General features: G+C 39.7%; 1 protein-coding gene across 3 annotated transcripts in view; it reads right to left on the bottom strand.

Annotated features, from left to right (window-relative positions):
* The window catches only part of LOC307046259 (regulator of G-protein signaling 6-like), a 49073-nt gene that overhangs the window by 17099 nt on the left and 18276 nt on the right, over positions 1-13698 (bottom strand). For all 3 annotated transcript variants that reach the window (XR_013810121.1, XM_079692610.1, XM_079692609.1), the window contains exons 3-4: positions 835-934; positions 76-126 (exon numbers count right to left, since the gene is read on the bottom strand). Coding sequence is in view for 2 of the 3 variants with exons in the window: in XM_079692610.1 (XP_079548736.1) it covers positions 76-126; positions 835-934 (151 nt within the window). In the remaining variant the exon portion in view is untranslated. The remainder of the gene's footprint in view (positions 1-75; positions 127-834; positions 935-13698) is intronic.

The following is a 13698-nucleotide window of genomic DNA, read 5'->3' as shown; positions in this document are numbered from 1 at the left end:
GTGTTCAAATTGCTTTCCTCTTCAATTGAGCTCTATTGTGCTCGCATGTTATGACACATTTTTCAGCGGGCTTACCTATGTCCTCAATGGAGAGGTTTTTCATCAGCCATGCGACAATGTCCGCTCCTGTATTCAAATAATCAGTTAGAAGAAGTGACATCACAGTCCTACATGTGCAGTAGTTTCGACAAAAGCAGCAATCCAAAAACACAAATGAGTTTCGAGGAAGTCTTTGTGATCCGTCCCTTTTCAAGGCCGTGAGTGGAAGCTGTCTAAATGTAACATGATGTTTACAGGTTGGTAGTCCTGTCTCTCTCTGCTCCTGGACAGCACGATGTTTGGCCGGATATCTGTGCTTTGGCAGAGGCTATTGAGCAAGATAGTGCAGCCATTGGGCGTGGGGGGAGAAATGTGTAGCAGTGACTCCGAAACAACCTTTGGGAGAGCGGGAGCGACCTCGTCGTCCAACACTGGTGACTCATGTCATACACAAGCATACACATACACCAACAAATGAAGGAGTACAGGGCATTCACACAGATGGACACAGGCGAGAGGAGAAGGAGAAGTGTGACAAGGGCAGTCTCACACCACAGGCCGTTTCCTCAGTGGCAGCCATTTAAATTAGCCCAAAAGGTAATATTTGCTTTTCTGATCCTGAACAAAACACACACACACAGACCTACATCAAGCATATCAAGTAGGTAAGTAAGGCAAACACTAATTTAAGAAGAAATACAAGATACTGCAGCTTATGTTGATGTGGTATCACACGCAGCCACATACAGTAAACAGGCATGTCCAGACACTATCTCTTCACATACAAGTACTCACCTGACACCACGCTGGGGATCTTGGAGAGGAAGCTTTTGACAGTCCGGATGGCTACACCTCCTGCTTTCTCATCTTGTATTCGTGTAACAATGTCTTCGATCTGTGTGGAGGACAGAGGGAGATTTTTACAACTCATCACAGTGATAGAAGAGAAAAACACTCAATGAAGGACACTTTTACTAGTTTTCAAGGCAAAAATGTGATTCCATACTTCATTAAACTGCATCAACTGACATTATGTAACACGGGGAAAATGATGAAACATGATCAAATGGGATTTCAATTAATCAAATCACTTGATAATTTATCCTTCCATTTTCATTTCACATCTATTGTTAATGCTGCATTTTCTAATTAACATGCATTTTTATCGCATCCTTCATATATATACATATATACACATATATATACATATATATATATACATATATATACACATATATATATATATATATATATATATATATATACACAGTATGTATATATATATATATACACATATATACATATATGTATGTTGCTAGCATTGTGCAGCTGCTGTTTGCTGCTCGGGAATGATACAGTGGCTTCATCAGAGTATTTGTACTTAGAACAGCTTTGTGCCAAGGTTGATGAGCGCAGTGAGAGTAAATAAAAAGATAGAGCCTGTAAAACCAAAACAAAGAGCTCAAAGATACTAAACCATGGTAACTGCATACGCACAACATTATTTATTATTATTCTGCCGGGTTATTTTGCGCCTCTTCTGCTCCCACATTCCACATCGCAGAAACTCCGTTCAAACATCAAAACGTTCAGCTCGGTCGGGAATCGATGGCTATTACTTTTCTCGTTCATAACTTTCATAATTCCAGAGATATATCCCATAATTCATCCCATTTTTAACATGTAAGTCAATGGAGAAACTCTTCAGACTTGAAAAATCTTCATGCGACTTCAACTGCTAACTGTTCCTTCATACTTTATACGGTGGCTGAGAGGTGCAATCGACAATTACAAAGTGTGAAACATTTTAACAAAGTTTGAGACAAATTTACATTTTATAAAACAAAATTACATTAGCACTTTTACCAAAGAAAAAACAATTTCACATTAACAAAAACAAATAAACAAGATGCGAAACACTTTTACAAAGCTAGAGACAAATTTACAAGTGTCGAAACACTTTAACATTTGCCGAAACAATTTAACATTTGCCGAAACACTTTAACAAACTAGAGAATCAAACCGGAAAGGGAATGCCCATCATACGAGAAGTCTCGTGCAAGTAATTGACACAAACTTAAGTTTGTTTTGGCGGATAGACCGAGGGTACCTATGGACGGTACGAGTGTGTTTATGGTCGTTAAACATGTTTTGTCCATTCTGTGGAAACCACCTGGGCCAAGTGACATGGTTTTGCTCATCACGATATACTTTCTCATGCGCAAGAGATACGTTCTCGTGCACACAAGAAAGTTACAGGTTCACCAAGTAGGAAGTGGAGCTGTGCCTTACACACAGCCTTCGCTGTGTTTACCTTCATTAGACAGCTAAAGAGCGACTGCAGGCTGCTTTGTTATAGCCACACACACCTCTACACACACATACACACACCTCTACACACATCCAACTGCCTGATTATTCCCCCTATTACTCGTTTTATGAAGGAGATGTCCGGTCCACAAGGCGCATGGCGTGTGTTTGTGCTGTGCTCAGTTCCGCTCTGTCTCTGAGTTCGGTGTGTTTGTGAATGTCCAAACTCCATAGATATATGTGTGCGTTCCCAAATGAAATAAATGTGTTTAATCTTAATCTCAATGTAGTGCTGCTCAGTGCTGTCGGAGTGCAGTGGAACACTGCAGTCAACTCAGCCGTCTCTCGCGTTTACTTTGTCAAATCAGCAGCTCTTCATTTGTGAGTGTGCGATTCATTTGACTGCAACCAACAATAAAATGAACTACTTTTACTGTGTACCTTTTCAGTTATTCTCTGGCAAACTCACCCTTGAGGGATACAAATATTTGTTACGATAAGTTCTACATGAAATTGATACTGTTGGACTCAGTACTTGGACTACTACCACAAGCACAATCAAGTATTTTTACTCTGTCATTTTGGAGTAATACTTGGTTAAACTCCTGTCCTGAGTACAATAATTCATAGTTCATATACAATACAGGAATTATTTTACTCAGGATGGGAGTTTAACCAAGTATTAAGAGTATTAATCAAAGATTACACAGTAAAAGTAGTTGATTGTACTTGTGCTAGTAGTCCAAGTAGTACTTAATACTGACTGAGTAACAAACAGTATCATAAAGGTCCATATGTACTGCCGGTCTATCCGCCAAAACAAACATATCAATCACTTGCACGTCACTCCTGGTATGATGGGCATTCCCTTTCCGGTTTGATTCTCTAGTTTGTTAAAGTGTTTGGGCAAATGTTAAAGTGTTTCAGCACTTGTAAATGTGTCTCTAGCTTTGTAAAAGTGTTTCACATCTTGTTAATTTGTTTTTGTTAATGTTAAATAGTTTTTTCTTTTGTAAAAGTGTTTTGCTAATGCAATTTTGTTTGATAAAATGTAAATTTGTTTTATAAAATGTAAATGTATCTCAAGCTTTGTTAAAGTGTTTCACACTTTGTAATTGTTGATTGCACCTCTCAGCCACCGTACTTTCACTCAGAAACCTCATTCCAACTTTAAAATGTTACACATCTTTCTGACATTATTCTTGTATCACAACTTTTAAATCTGATTCGTACTTTTAGAGATATTAAACATTGTTCAGAACTTGGTAAAGAGGCCTTCTTCAGATTTTAGAGTGTGTGATGTCGTAAACTAGAGTGGAGGACAGATTTAATTTAGGGAAATGTAGGAAAACATCTCGTAGCTTGAAAAATAAAAATAAATTAAGCAAAATAATTAAACAAAATGCCTCTTGAGGGCATGAAGTGACAAAAACTTTCAACATGTCTCCATTAATCCCCATTGTAAGTTCAGCATCATCTTTCCCCACCACAGCAGCCAAACCTTTAGTTAATCTGCCAAAAAGGCCACATTATTAACCCAAAAGTACACAAAAAGTACACGTCAGATGCTCAAGTTCCTTGGCATGCTTCACGCTTTGAAATTTCACCGATATCTGTTACGGTTCTTCAACAAAACGTTCACATGTAAGAGGTTTATCTCTCATTCAGAACAATGAAAATGCTCTCCTCTCCCTGATTACTGCACATCATCATGGAAACCTCTGATCTCTGGACAGTCGTTAGCTCAAATATAAACACCTGTGTCATGGAACACGATGATGTCATAACTCCAACTGACATGCTCAGAGCAGCAGACTTCAGATAATGGCTAACACAGCTCTACATCAAATCTGATGTTACGTAATGTGGTGTTACTATAGCAACGCATCCCTCGCCATAAAACAGCAGCAGACTTCAGATAATGGTTAATGGTCCTGCCCTCAACAGCTCTACGTCAATTATGGGGTGTCATCATATGCCGTTTCCATGGAAACGCATCCCTCTCTATAAAACACGATGTCGCTGTAACTCCAATGGACACGGTCCGATCGTCCCCCAAACTTCACTTGTATATCACCGGTCCATGCCTCAACAGCTTTACGCCAAATCTGACCTCTCACCATATGCCGTTTCCATGGAAACGCATCCCTCGCCTTAAAACACGATGTTGTCGTAACTGATATGAAAATGGTCAAAATACCACCAGACTTCAGATGACAGTTAACGGTCCAGCCCTCAACATGTCCATTAGTGAGTTTTCCTCAAAAGCTGTTGCCATGGCAACACATCCCTTGCAATAAAACACGATATTAGTATTTTTAAGTGCTCAAACTTCACGCGTGCTAACAGTCCAGCTGTGAAGACATCTACATGACAGTTTTCAGATTTGTTCAAATGCCGTTGCCATGGCAACACAATGCTCGCCATGAAACACGGTTTTCTCATAACTTCCGTGAAAATGCTCCAAACGGCCCAAAACTTCACAGGTTTGGTAACGATGCAGCCATCAACACATCTAAGATGGGGTGTTATCAAATACCGTTGCCATGGCGACAGATCATTCGCCATCAAGTTAGTTAAAAAGTTTGCGGTTCAAATATTCTGCTGCTTTTCCAAGCCTTTTTAATTTCTTTTCTTCTCTTATCACACATTCAAGCCCCCAGTGTCCATGTATAATTTCAGTCTAAATTATTCACTTTCTTCTTACACATTACATTTCAGCATAGCAATTTAGCGTCAGCTTTTCAGCATAAAGCATTCCCCCAAGCAATTTCTTCAGGAATTGCATTCTCTAGTTGGAGATTGTTCTTCAATGGTTTGTTGCTATGATGGAATTCTTCAGATTTCAAATTTCAAATTTAGGAGACCACTCAGGACAACATACTAGTTTCAGGGACCTCACAAACTTTTACAGATATCAACTTTATGGTTTTGAAATATGTAATACAGAGTGGACACCTCACTAGTGAGTCTGGGAATAGACCTGAAGCCATTCTAATACTGGTAAAGATCCAAAATGAGGCCAAACACTTGAATTAAAGCATACTGTATATGGTTTTGATAGTAATCTAAAGTGACACCATGTGCACTCTATGAAGCTCAGTCCTTAAATGGGTCACACACTCGCACAGTAATGTAGCAACACATTGGGGTGATTTATTTATCTTTAACAAGGGCTTTTATCAGAAGCTTTGGTCAATTGAAAAAGGCTGTCAGAGCTATCCTCCAGAGGCAGAGATAAACATCACACCTCCGACACAGCCAAAGCCTCAAACACATCACACACCTAAAATTAGGCCCAGCTCAGTACTGATCACCAGGGAGAGCACAAGCGAGAAAACAAGACAACATCAAGTCACTCAAAGACATGGACACACATGTACAAGGACATCCATTATTTTTTTTTATTGGTGCGGTTGTTTATAGAGGATAAGCAGTCAAGTCAGGTCCTGTATTGATGTGAGCGGTCAGTGCTCTGCTGTAGAAATCAATCCAAGTAAAAAAGATCCTTATTTTGCACATTTGAAGCCAACAATTCACAGAACAGTCGCTGCTAAGGAGGTTGTGCTGGCTATTAAATACTTTATGGCTCCCTAAGCATCTGTCTAGTAAGTATTAGGCACACTCAGATGCTCTCACACATACACAATCAAACACACACGCTGCTACAGTATGACAGAGCTGATTAGGTGGATTTCAAGGGTTCATCTCACAGCCTCGGCACACTGAAATTTGTAAAAGGCCTTTTCTCTCATCGGGCTATAAAGCATGTTCCCTCCTTCTCACACCACATTTACAGTTCTTCTCAAGTCACGATCACAGGCGCACCGCATCCCGCTGTGCTCCAGTTCGTGCCACTTCTGGACCCTCTTCTCTCTTTCTTCTTCCCTTTCGCTGTTCATTCATCTTTTAACACTGCATACAAACGAGTGAACACCCACCACTGTGGTGGAAAGAAAGGCTCTAAAACATGTAATAGTTTTTAAATCGCACCTGTTTACAGTACGTGTTTGCTTTGTTTAAATTACAAACCATGCTCGTCTCTATGAATGGTTAATGTTGGCTGGGACTGAAAAATCTCAGCAACTACTGGAAAGAATGACCTGTCAATTAGAATTTTACCTGTAAAATGTACTTTCTGGGTCTCTTGTGAACTTCATATTCAACCAACTTTTGGATTAAGTGTAGTCCTGCAACATTTACACAAAAAAATCTACATTCATTTTGTAAAGGTAAGTAAGCAGTTGACGGCACATTTACTAAACCAACTTCACTATAGGTAATCATCCTCCCAGCAAAGCATTACATGGATGATTTATACACATGGCCCAATAAATTACATTACATTACATGTCACTTGTTAGACGCTTTTATCCAAAGCGACTTACATACTCAATACTGTGGGCAATCCCCACAGGAGCAATTTGGGGTGAAGTGTCTTGCCCAGGGACACAACGACATGCTGACTGCAGTGGGACTCATACTTGGTACACCCTGATTCGAAGTCCAGCACTCTATCCATTGAGCCACAGCTCCATCAAGATGCATGGATTTAATAAGAAGCACAATCCAGAGGAGGCAAAGAGCCCTGCGTGGCAAGACAATTACCAATCTCTCACCATAGGCTTGAGAGACTGTCTTGGCATGAATTATTGAACATCCACTATGCAGAATTACTGCCTCAACTCTTGTTGATAAATCTCTCGCAGAGGAGGGGAGGGAGATCTGCCCTTTGTGTTGTGAACAGAGCCTTGGTATTTCAGGCCTGTTTTCGCCTACATGTGAGCATCAACTGTTTTACATGAGCACAATGAGGGGCGCAACAGATTAGCACGGAAGAACATCACAATCCTGCCTATAAAGACAAACCTTCAGAGCGAAAAAATATGGCAGAAAAATGGCTTTGAAATCCCCTCGGCTCGGTCCAACTCTGAAGGACTCCTCAAATCCCCTGAGACACAGCAACATGCAAAGGATTTAGTCCTTTTGGTTCTCATGCAATAATGGACTTTGGCCTGGGTATGGCACTATGGAAAAGGAGGACTCATTATCTCTCCATAGAATGACAGGCGACAAGAAGTACTTGGCGCGGCTACAGAAACTGCACATCGTATCTCCTGCATGTACGAGCTAATGGTGTTTGCAGCTTGGTGTGGAGGGCTTTTGGAGGAATGAAAATTGCTGCTAGCATGCGATAACAGCACTTTGCCCCTCGCCACCAAGCTCTATAAATGATTATCAGGAGAACACTTGTGTATCTTGCCACTGTATGTTTGCATTTGCTGCACACGTGTGTATATTTGTACCATTGCATGACTGTGTCTGTGTATCTGTGTGTGTGCGCTGTCCATCTTATCTTTAATGGCTTTGAGGGCAGCAGTAGCACATAATGGTGCGTGTACGAGGGTGTAGGGACAATGTGGAAAAGCAGCTAGAGGTGAACACCAAAAAATGACAGTCATCAGTTGAGAAAAAAAAAACATTTAGTGCACATTAATGTCAGGACAAGCTTAAGCCCTCTAATGTCTTAATCAAGATCATAGGACAAAAGGACCTAAATGACAGCAACGTTAATCATAAATCAATTAACTGAATGCTACGTGTTAGACTCTGGTATAGGCCGGATGTGAGGATACATTCACTTCTCCTACAATGTGAAACCCTTTGCCTCTTTTTCCAGAAATGGCCACAGATGAAGCTATTAAAAACCGGCTTTAGAAATGAGACAGCTGCTGTTTAAAGATGTATCAGGCGGTAATAGCGCCATTAATGATTAAGCAGTCATCAGTGAGGCTCAGGCACACTTGTCACAGTTGAAAGACATTGGGGTCTGTGAGGACACGTGTCCAGGTGACGGGAGAAAAAATAAATGTCTTGTCTGGAGTTAATTATTACCCGTCTGTGAGAGCTGAATGAAGATGGAAGAGTGATGAGGCCTGCAAAGTTTAAAGTCTGCTAAAGTTTGAAGGGCATTGTCACCTAAAGCAGCCATAATGCATTTAAGTGTAAAATAATTTAAACTGTTGTTTTCGTTACTGCTTTAAAGTGGACCTATCATGCTAAATTTGAATAATATATTGTAGGGCCATACCTATATAAAACATGTCTGCGAAGCTTTTTTTCTCAAAATACCAAACAGACCATGCATTTTAGCCATGCCTCATTTAGCTCTATTTGCTCTTTTTTTAGCCCTGTTTTTGTAAGGCCTGAATCTGAGAAGTCTTCTTCGCTGCTTTTGTGGCAGACTACAGCGCCACCTAGAGGCCTGGCATATGCACTACAACGTCTCCAGCGCTTTCGAACGGCCAGGGCCGCCCTTCCCTACAGCGCAGAGGGCCTCAGCTGCTGTGCGCAGTTCTCCGCTCAGTTCTCCGCTCAGTTCTCCGCTCAGTCCTCCGCTCAGTTCTCCGCCCAGTTCTCCGCTCAGCTCTCCGCGCACCCCCCGCGAGAGTGAGAGGTGACAAGGGGAGCACGTCTGTAACCCGACACCGTTGCAATGAATCGACATCTGACCAATCACGGCTTTGATACGGCCACTAGTGCAGGTGAAGAGATGTCGGTGAAAAGACAGTTTCAGTCCGGCGCAAAAAACTAAACATGAAGAAACTAGTGCATCACTCGAAGGTGGGTTATTGTATGAGTCAAATGTACTACTTGCGAATGTTATATAAATCAAATTGCCAATTGCCATATTAAAACATCAGCTGCAATTCACGACATGAAGAAGGCAGTCTCTGCGTAGCATATAGGCTAATGGAGATGCAGTTATTTCCAGCATTCTTTATTTACCGTTCATTCAAGTCTGTTATGCCTTTTATCTGCTAATGTACAGGAGGAAGAGTGATAAACTGTCTGTCTACTTGGCTTACATAACAGTTAAAGTTTACAGCCTAAAAAACATGGAGCATTTTTTCCCCTTTTATTCATTTTTATGTAAATTTGCACATTTCATGGTGATGCTCAGCCTCCCCCCTTAACTCCTAACAGTCATCATCATGTCAAGCACAACACAGATAAATACTGATAGAAATGTGTCTGTAGTTGTTGATACATTGCTGACAGAGGGAACTACATTTGAATACAGATTTAAGAAATATCAGTTTTTGAGCATGTCATAAGCATGTTTTGTCTTGACTACAGTATATTACAACTATATTATAATAAAACAATATAGTATTTTTATTATTGAATTGATTATGATTATCATTATTAGTAGGAGTAGTTTATTTGCATTAATTATATTTTAATCTTTTTGAGGCTAGTATTTGGCAAAAAAAATGCTGAAAATCCTCCAGCATCATTGAAGTCTCTGGTTTGGGAACATTTTGGTTTCACAGTTACGTACAAGGATGACGGACAAAGACAGGTGGACCGAACCAAAGTTGTTTGCCGGCATTGTTCAACTAAAATTGGTTATGCGGCTGGCAATACATCAAACTTGCACACTGCACACTCATTTGAAAAGGCATCACCCGAACGTGAATATCACCGTTACCAAAAGAAAAAAGACTGAAGTGCAAACCCAACTCCCACTAGCATTTAAGCCTCCACCACTCGCAACAAGTTCAGACCGAGCCAAAGCTATTACAAACGCCAAATATCCTTATGTCGCCATGATAGCAAAGCGCTACCTGGCTGTATCTGCTACCTCTGTCCCTAGCGAGACGGTATTCTCCACAGCAGGAGACATTGTTAGTGCCAGCAGATCTGCCCTATCGGCAAGCAATGTGGACAAGTTAATTTTTCTTTAAAAAAACCATGAAAATACAATGACAAGCAAGTCATAATGTCAAGCTGGCTGCTTAGGTACTAGTACAGCACAGTTCAAATACAGATTATTTCAGTTCATCAAAATGCTACACCTTAATGTTTATTTTATTATATTTTGTATTTGAGTGAATATTCACAGTTTAATAATAATTAAAAACCCAAAACTAATAGTTTATGTTTTGTGAGTACTAGTACAGTAACGTTCAAATACAGATTATTTCAGTTCATCTAAATGCTGAACCTTAATGTTTATTTTATTCTATTTTGTATTTATTTGAGTGAATACATTATTCACAGTTTAATAATAATTTAAAAAATATATATGTTTTATGTTTTGTTATAATTTTTTCTGCTGTACCGAAAACGTACCGAACCGAACCGTGACCTAAAAACCGAGGTACGTACCGAACCGAAATGTTTGTGAACCGTTACATCCCTAGTAAACGCATACTGAACGACATACATGCACATTTACCATTTATCTCACTGTATAAAAAAGTAACTGTTGATAATAATAATAATAATAATAATAATAATAAACTGGAATTATATTTTCAAAGTAGCCTACTTTGTTTCCAAACAATTTTTTTCACTCCTGTCGGTTGGGGAGGGGGCCTCATCTCACAATGTCGCTTAGGGCCCCAAGTTGGCAACGGCAATGGCGGTGGCTGTCTCCTCCTGATAGGTGGAGAGTTGCCCATATAGGCGGAGCTCCTTGTTTCTGACGTCAGAGATATTTCAAATCTGTATCAGTCTGTATCAGATTCGTTGCAGCCTCGTTTTTAGAGATTTGGGTATGGAGGAAAAGACAGAGGGTTGTGTTTTCTGACACTTGGTGAGTTCCCTGACACACCGGGGACACATATCCATGTATAAAAAATGTACAAAAGTGCATTTTGCATGATAGGTCCCTTTTAAGCATCCTAAGATTCATTTGCGTTTTAAATGTACTCAGAAGCCTTATATTAGTTCCTCATTATAACAGGAAATCCTGGGCTACTCCATATTCAAAGAACACAAACAACAACACAACCATATTTAAATGTATTAGGATTCATTAGAGGACTGTCTTACATTATGCATAATGCTATTATAAATGGAGCAATCCGGCTGGATTTCACTGCTCAGTGGAAACACAGCAGCAGCATCAAGAAATGTCCGTTCACTGTAGTGAATGGTTATTCATCATCTGACCTTAGCGCAGAAACTGTTCATATTCACAGTTTAATGAGTCAGTTAAATCACTCTGAAGGTTTGATCAGTCCAGCTTCATTCCTATCCTATATATCTATATTCAAAAAGGTTTTAGAAAGGTTTATATAATTTAAAGAATATTAAATATTACATTTATAATGTTTTTGTTTCTAGTAACATATCATATTTATAATTTATATGTCAACAAAATGAAATAAATAAGTGAACCTTAATTCATCCAATGTTCAGATTTCTCTTTTGCTGATGTATGCACATATAAGATAATGACTCATTTGCATATTCAAAGGTCCAATTCCAGAAAACTGGTAACATCTGCTGGTAAATGATTTTCGTGTATCCCATTAAACAAATATACTGTATAAGTATATAAACCTTTTATTTGTTTCGTTTGAGATGTGGAGAAGCCTCCATCTTCTGAAGCCTGGCTGGATTTAGTACTGTACCTTATTATAACGGTCTGAAGCAACTACTGTACTTTGTCTTTGTTTCAAATGATGTCAAAAGTTTGTACTTATCTAATTTGCCTCAAGTGAATTTCTGTGTCAATTGACTCAAAACCTTAATGAATTTCTTTATACACTTGAATTCTCTTATTATCTCAATTGCCCTTTCCTTGCTTTTTATTAACTAATGATAAATAAAAAAACATGTACTGATTCAACTTTCTTTCTATAATGACATTTTATTGGCCAAAGAGAACAGACTCAAATAAATGTCAGTTTTATTTCCTAAAACTGTGCATTGCTACATACCAAAAACTCTTTCTTAGTAGTTGTTTTAACAAAACACATTTTACTTTGCATTCGTTGACTGTCGCTCTTCAACAGATAACAATAAACTGCTGTTATTTCTATTTGTTTAAGTTCCTGTCATTGAAAATAAAATGGCATTAACGTTTCTCCTCATTCTCTGTCAACCTAATTTACAAAAGAAGACCAGATTCTTCTCAGTTTCTCAATTGTTCTGAACTTATTTTGTCCTCAAGCCACTTTTCTTTGTATTACAAAGGTCACAACATCTTTAATTTGAAAGTAATTACATTGAGATTACATGCAGACATTATGTGCTGTTTTCCGGATATTATGAAAGAACTTCTTCAAAGTAAAACCTGTCCCACAGCACTTTTTTTGGGCGCCATATTGACCTCTGTGCCATGCTGTGTCCATAATTAAGCGAGTTCCAGCTGGTGTTGTGGAGCCTTCGGGAACAAGGTGAGAATAAAGCCTGCCCCCCCCCCCCCCCTCCTCCACCCAACTGCCACCACCATCTCACTTCCTTAGCATGCCGAGTCATGATGAGGGAGCTGCCTCTCAGCTGGAGCTGACACACGGGGGAGACGATGCTGACAGGAGCGACATGGCAGAATGGAAAAGCCTTGCCAACCGAGCATGATGTTTGAAAACTTATACTGCTCTGGAGACGTGCAAATGAATCAAATTTGCACACGCTGACATGCACTTAAAGTCATGTGTGCAGCAATGAACACAAATAAATAAACACTTGCACGAAGGCTCTTGGCATTTCCCTTTTAAAGAAACGACTAATCACCTGCTATGTCTAATATTGCATTTCAGTGAGGAATCAACTATGTTCTGAAAGAGATACATCCACTGATCCATCTCTTCTCCAAATTGCCATCTCCACAGGAACGCCCTGCAGGGAAAGGCGTTTCTCGTCTGCAATAAACAACTGTTTTCCCATTATGTCGTGCGGCAGGAAAGAAATTGCTTTTACACTCCAGTGGAGCCATTTTCCCTGTTGCCAATACCTTTCGTATGTAATCCCAGTAATCATTAGTGGAGATGGATTGTGAATGCACTAATCTTAATTGTTTGAATGTGGGAAAAAAAGGAATTAAATTCAATCAAATCTGGGCTCTTTGGGTTGCGTCACTTTCGAGAAAAGCCTGCTGAAGGTTAAATTAATGTTAGAGCGCATCTTTGAATTGTTCTGCTAAATGGCTTCTTCAGGTTTCCATGAAGAGGAGGTAACACATTGAGAGCATTAGGAAGCAACATGTGCTTCCTGTCAGTACATATGTGAACACTCCATTTGTAGTGATTAAGTTCACAGGATCACATTAGTCCTGTAAACTAGCCTCACAATTAAATCACAATTTGCAGTCATATTCTTCCCTCAGGTCAGGTGTCACCCTGTGGATTTGTGTTTCATTTAATCACTTACCACGCATTAATAGTAGCTCAAGCTAAAGTGGCCACAACACAGCAGAGACCCTGTCCTAACAAAGACACCCGGAGGTGCGGGACTGTAAAAAGACTCCAATTAGCTGCAGCTTCATAGCCCAGCTGGATGCCCTTTAGGGGAATATGCTGACATCCAAAAACTGTGCTGCTTCAATTTGAG

Source organism: Notothenia rossii, assembly GCF_949606895.1.
Source record: "Notothenia rossii genome assembly, chromosome: 7".
In the NCBI taxonomy this organism is placed as follows: domain Eukaryota; kingdom Metazoa; phylum Chordata; class Actinopteri; order Perciformes; family Nototheniidae; genus Notothenia; species Notothenia rossii.
The sequence above is the reverse complement of the archived record's forward strand: the minus strand, read 5'-3'. Positions and strand labels throughout refer to the sequence as shown.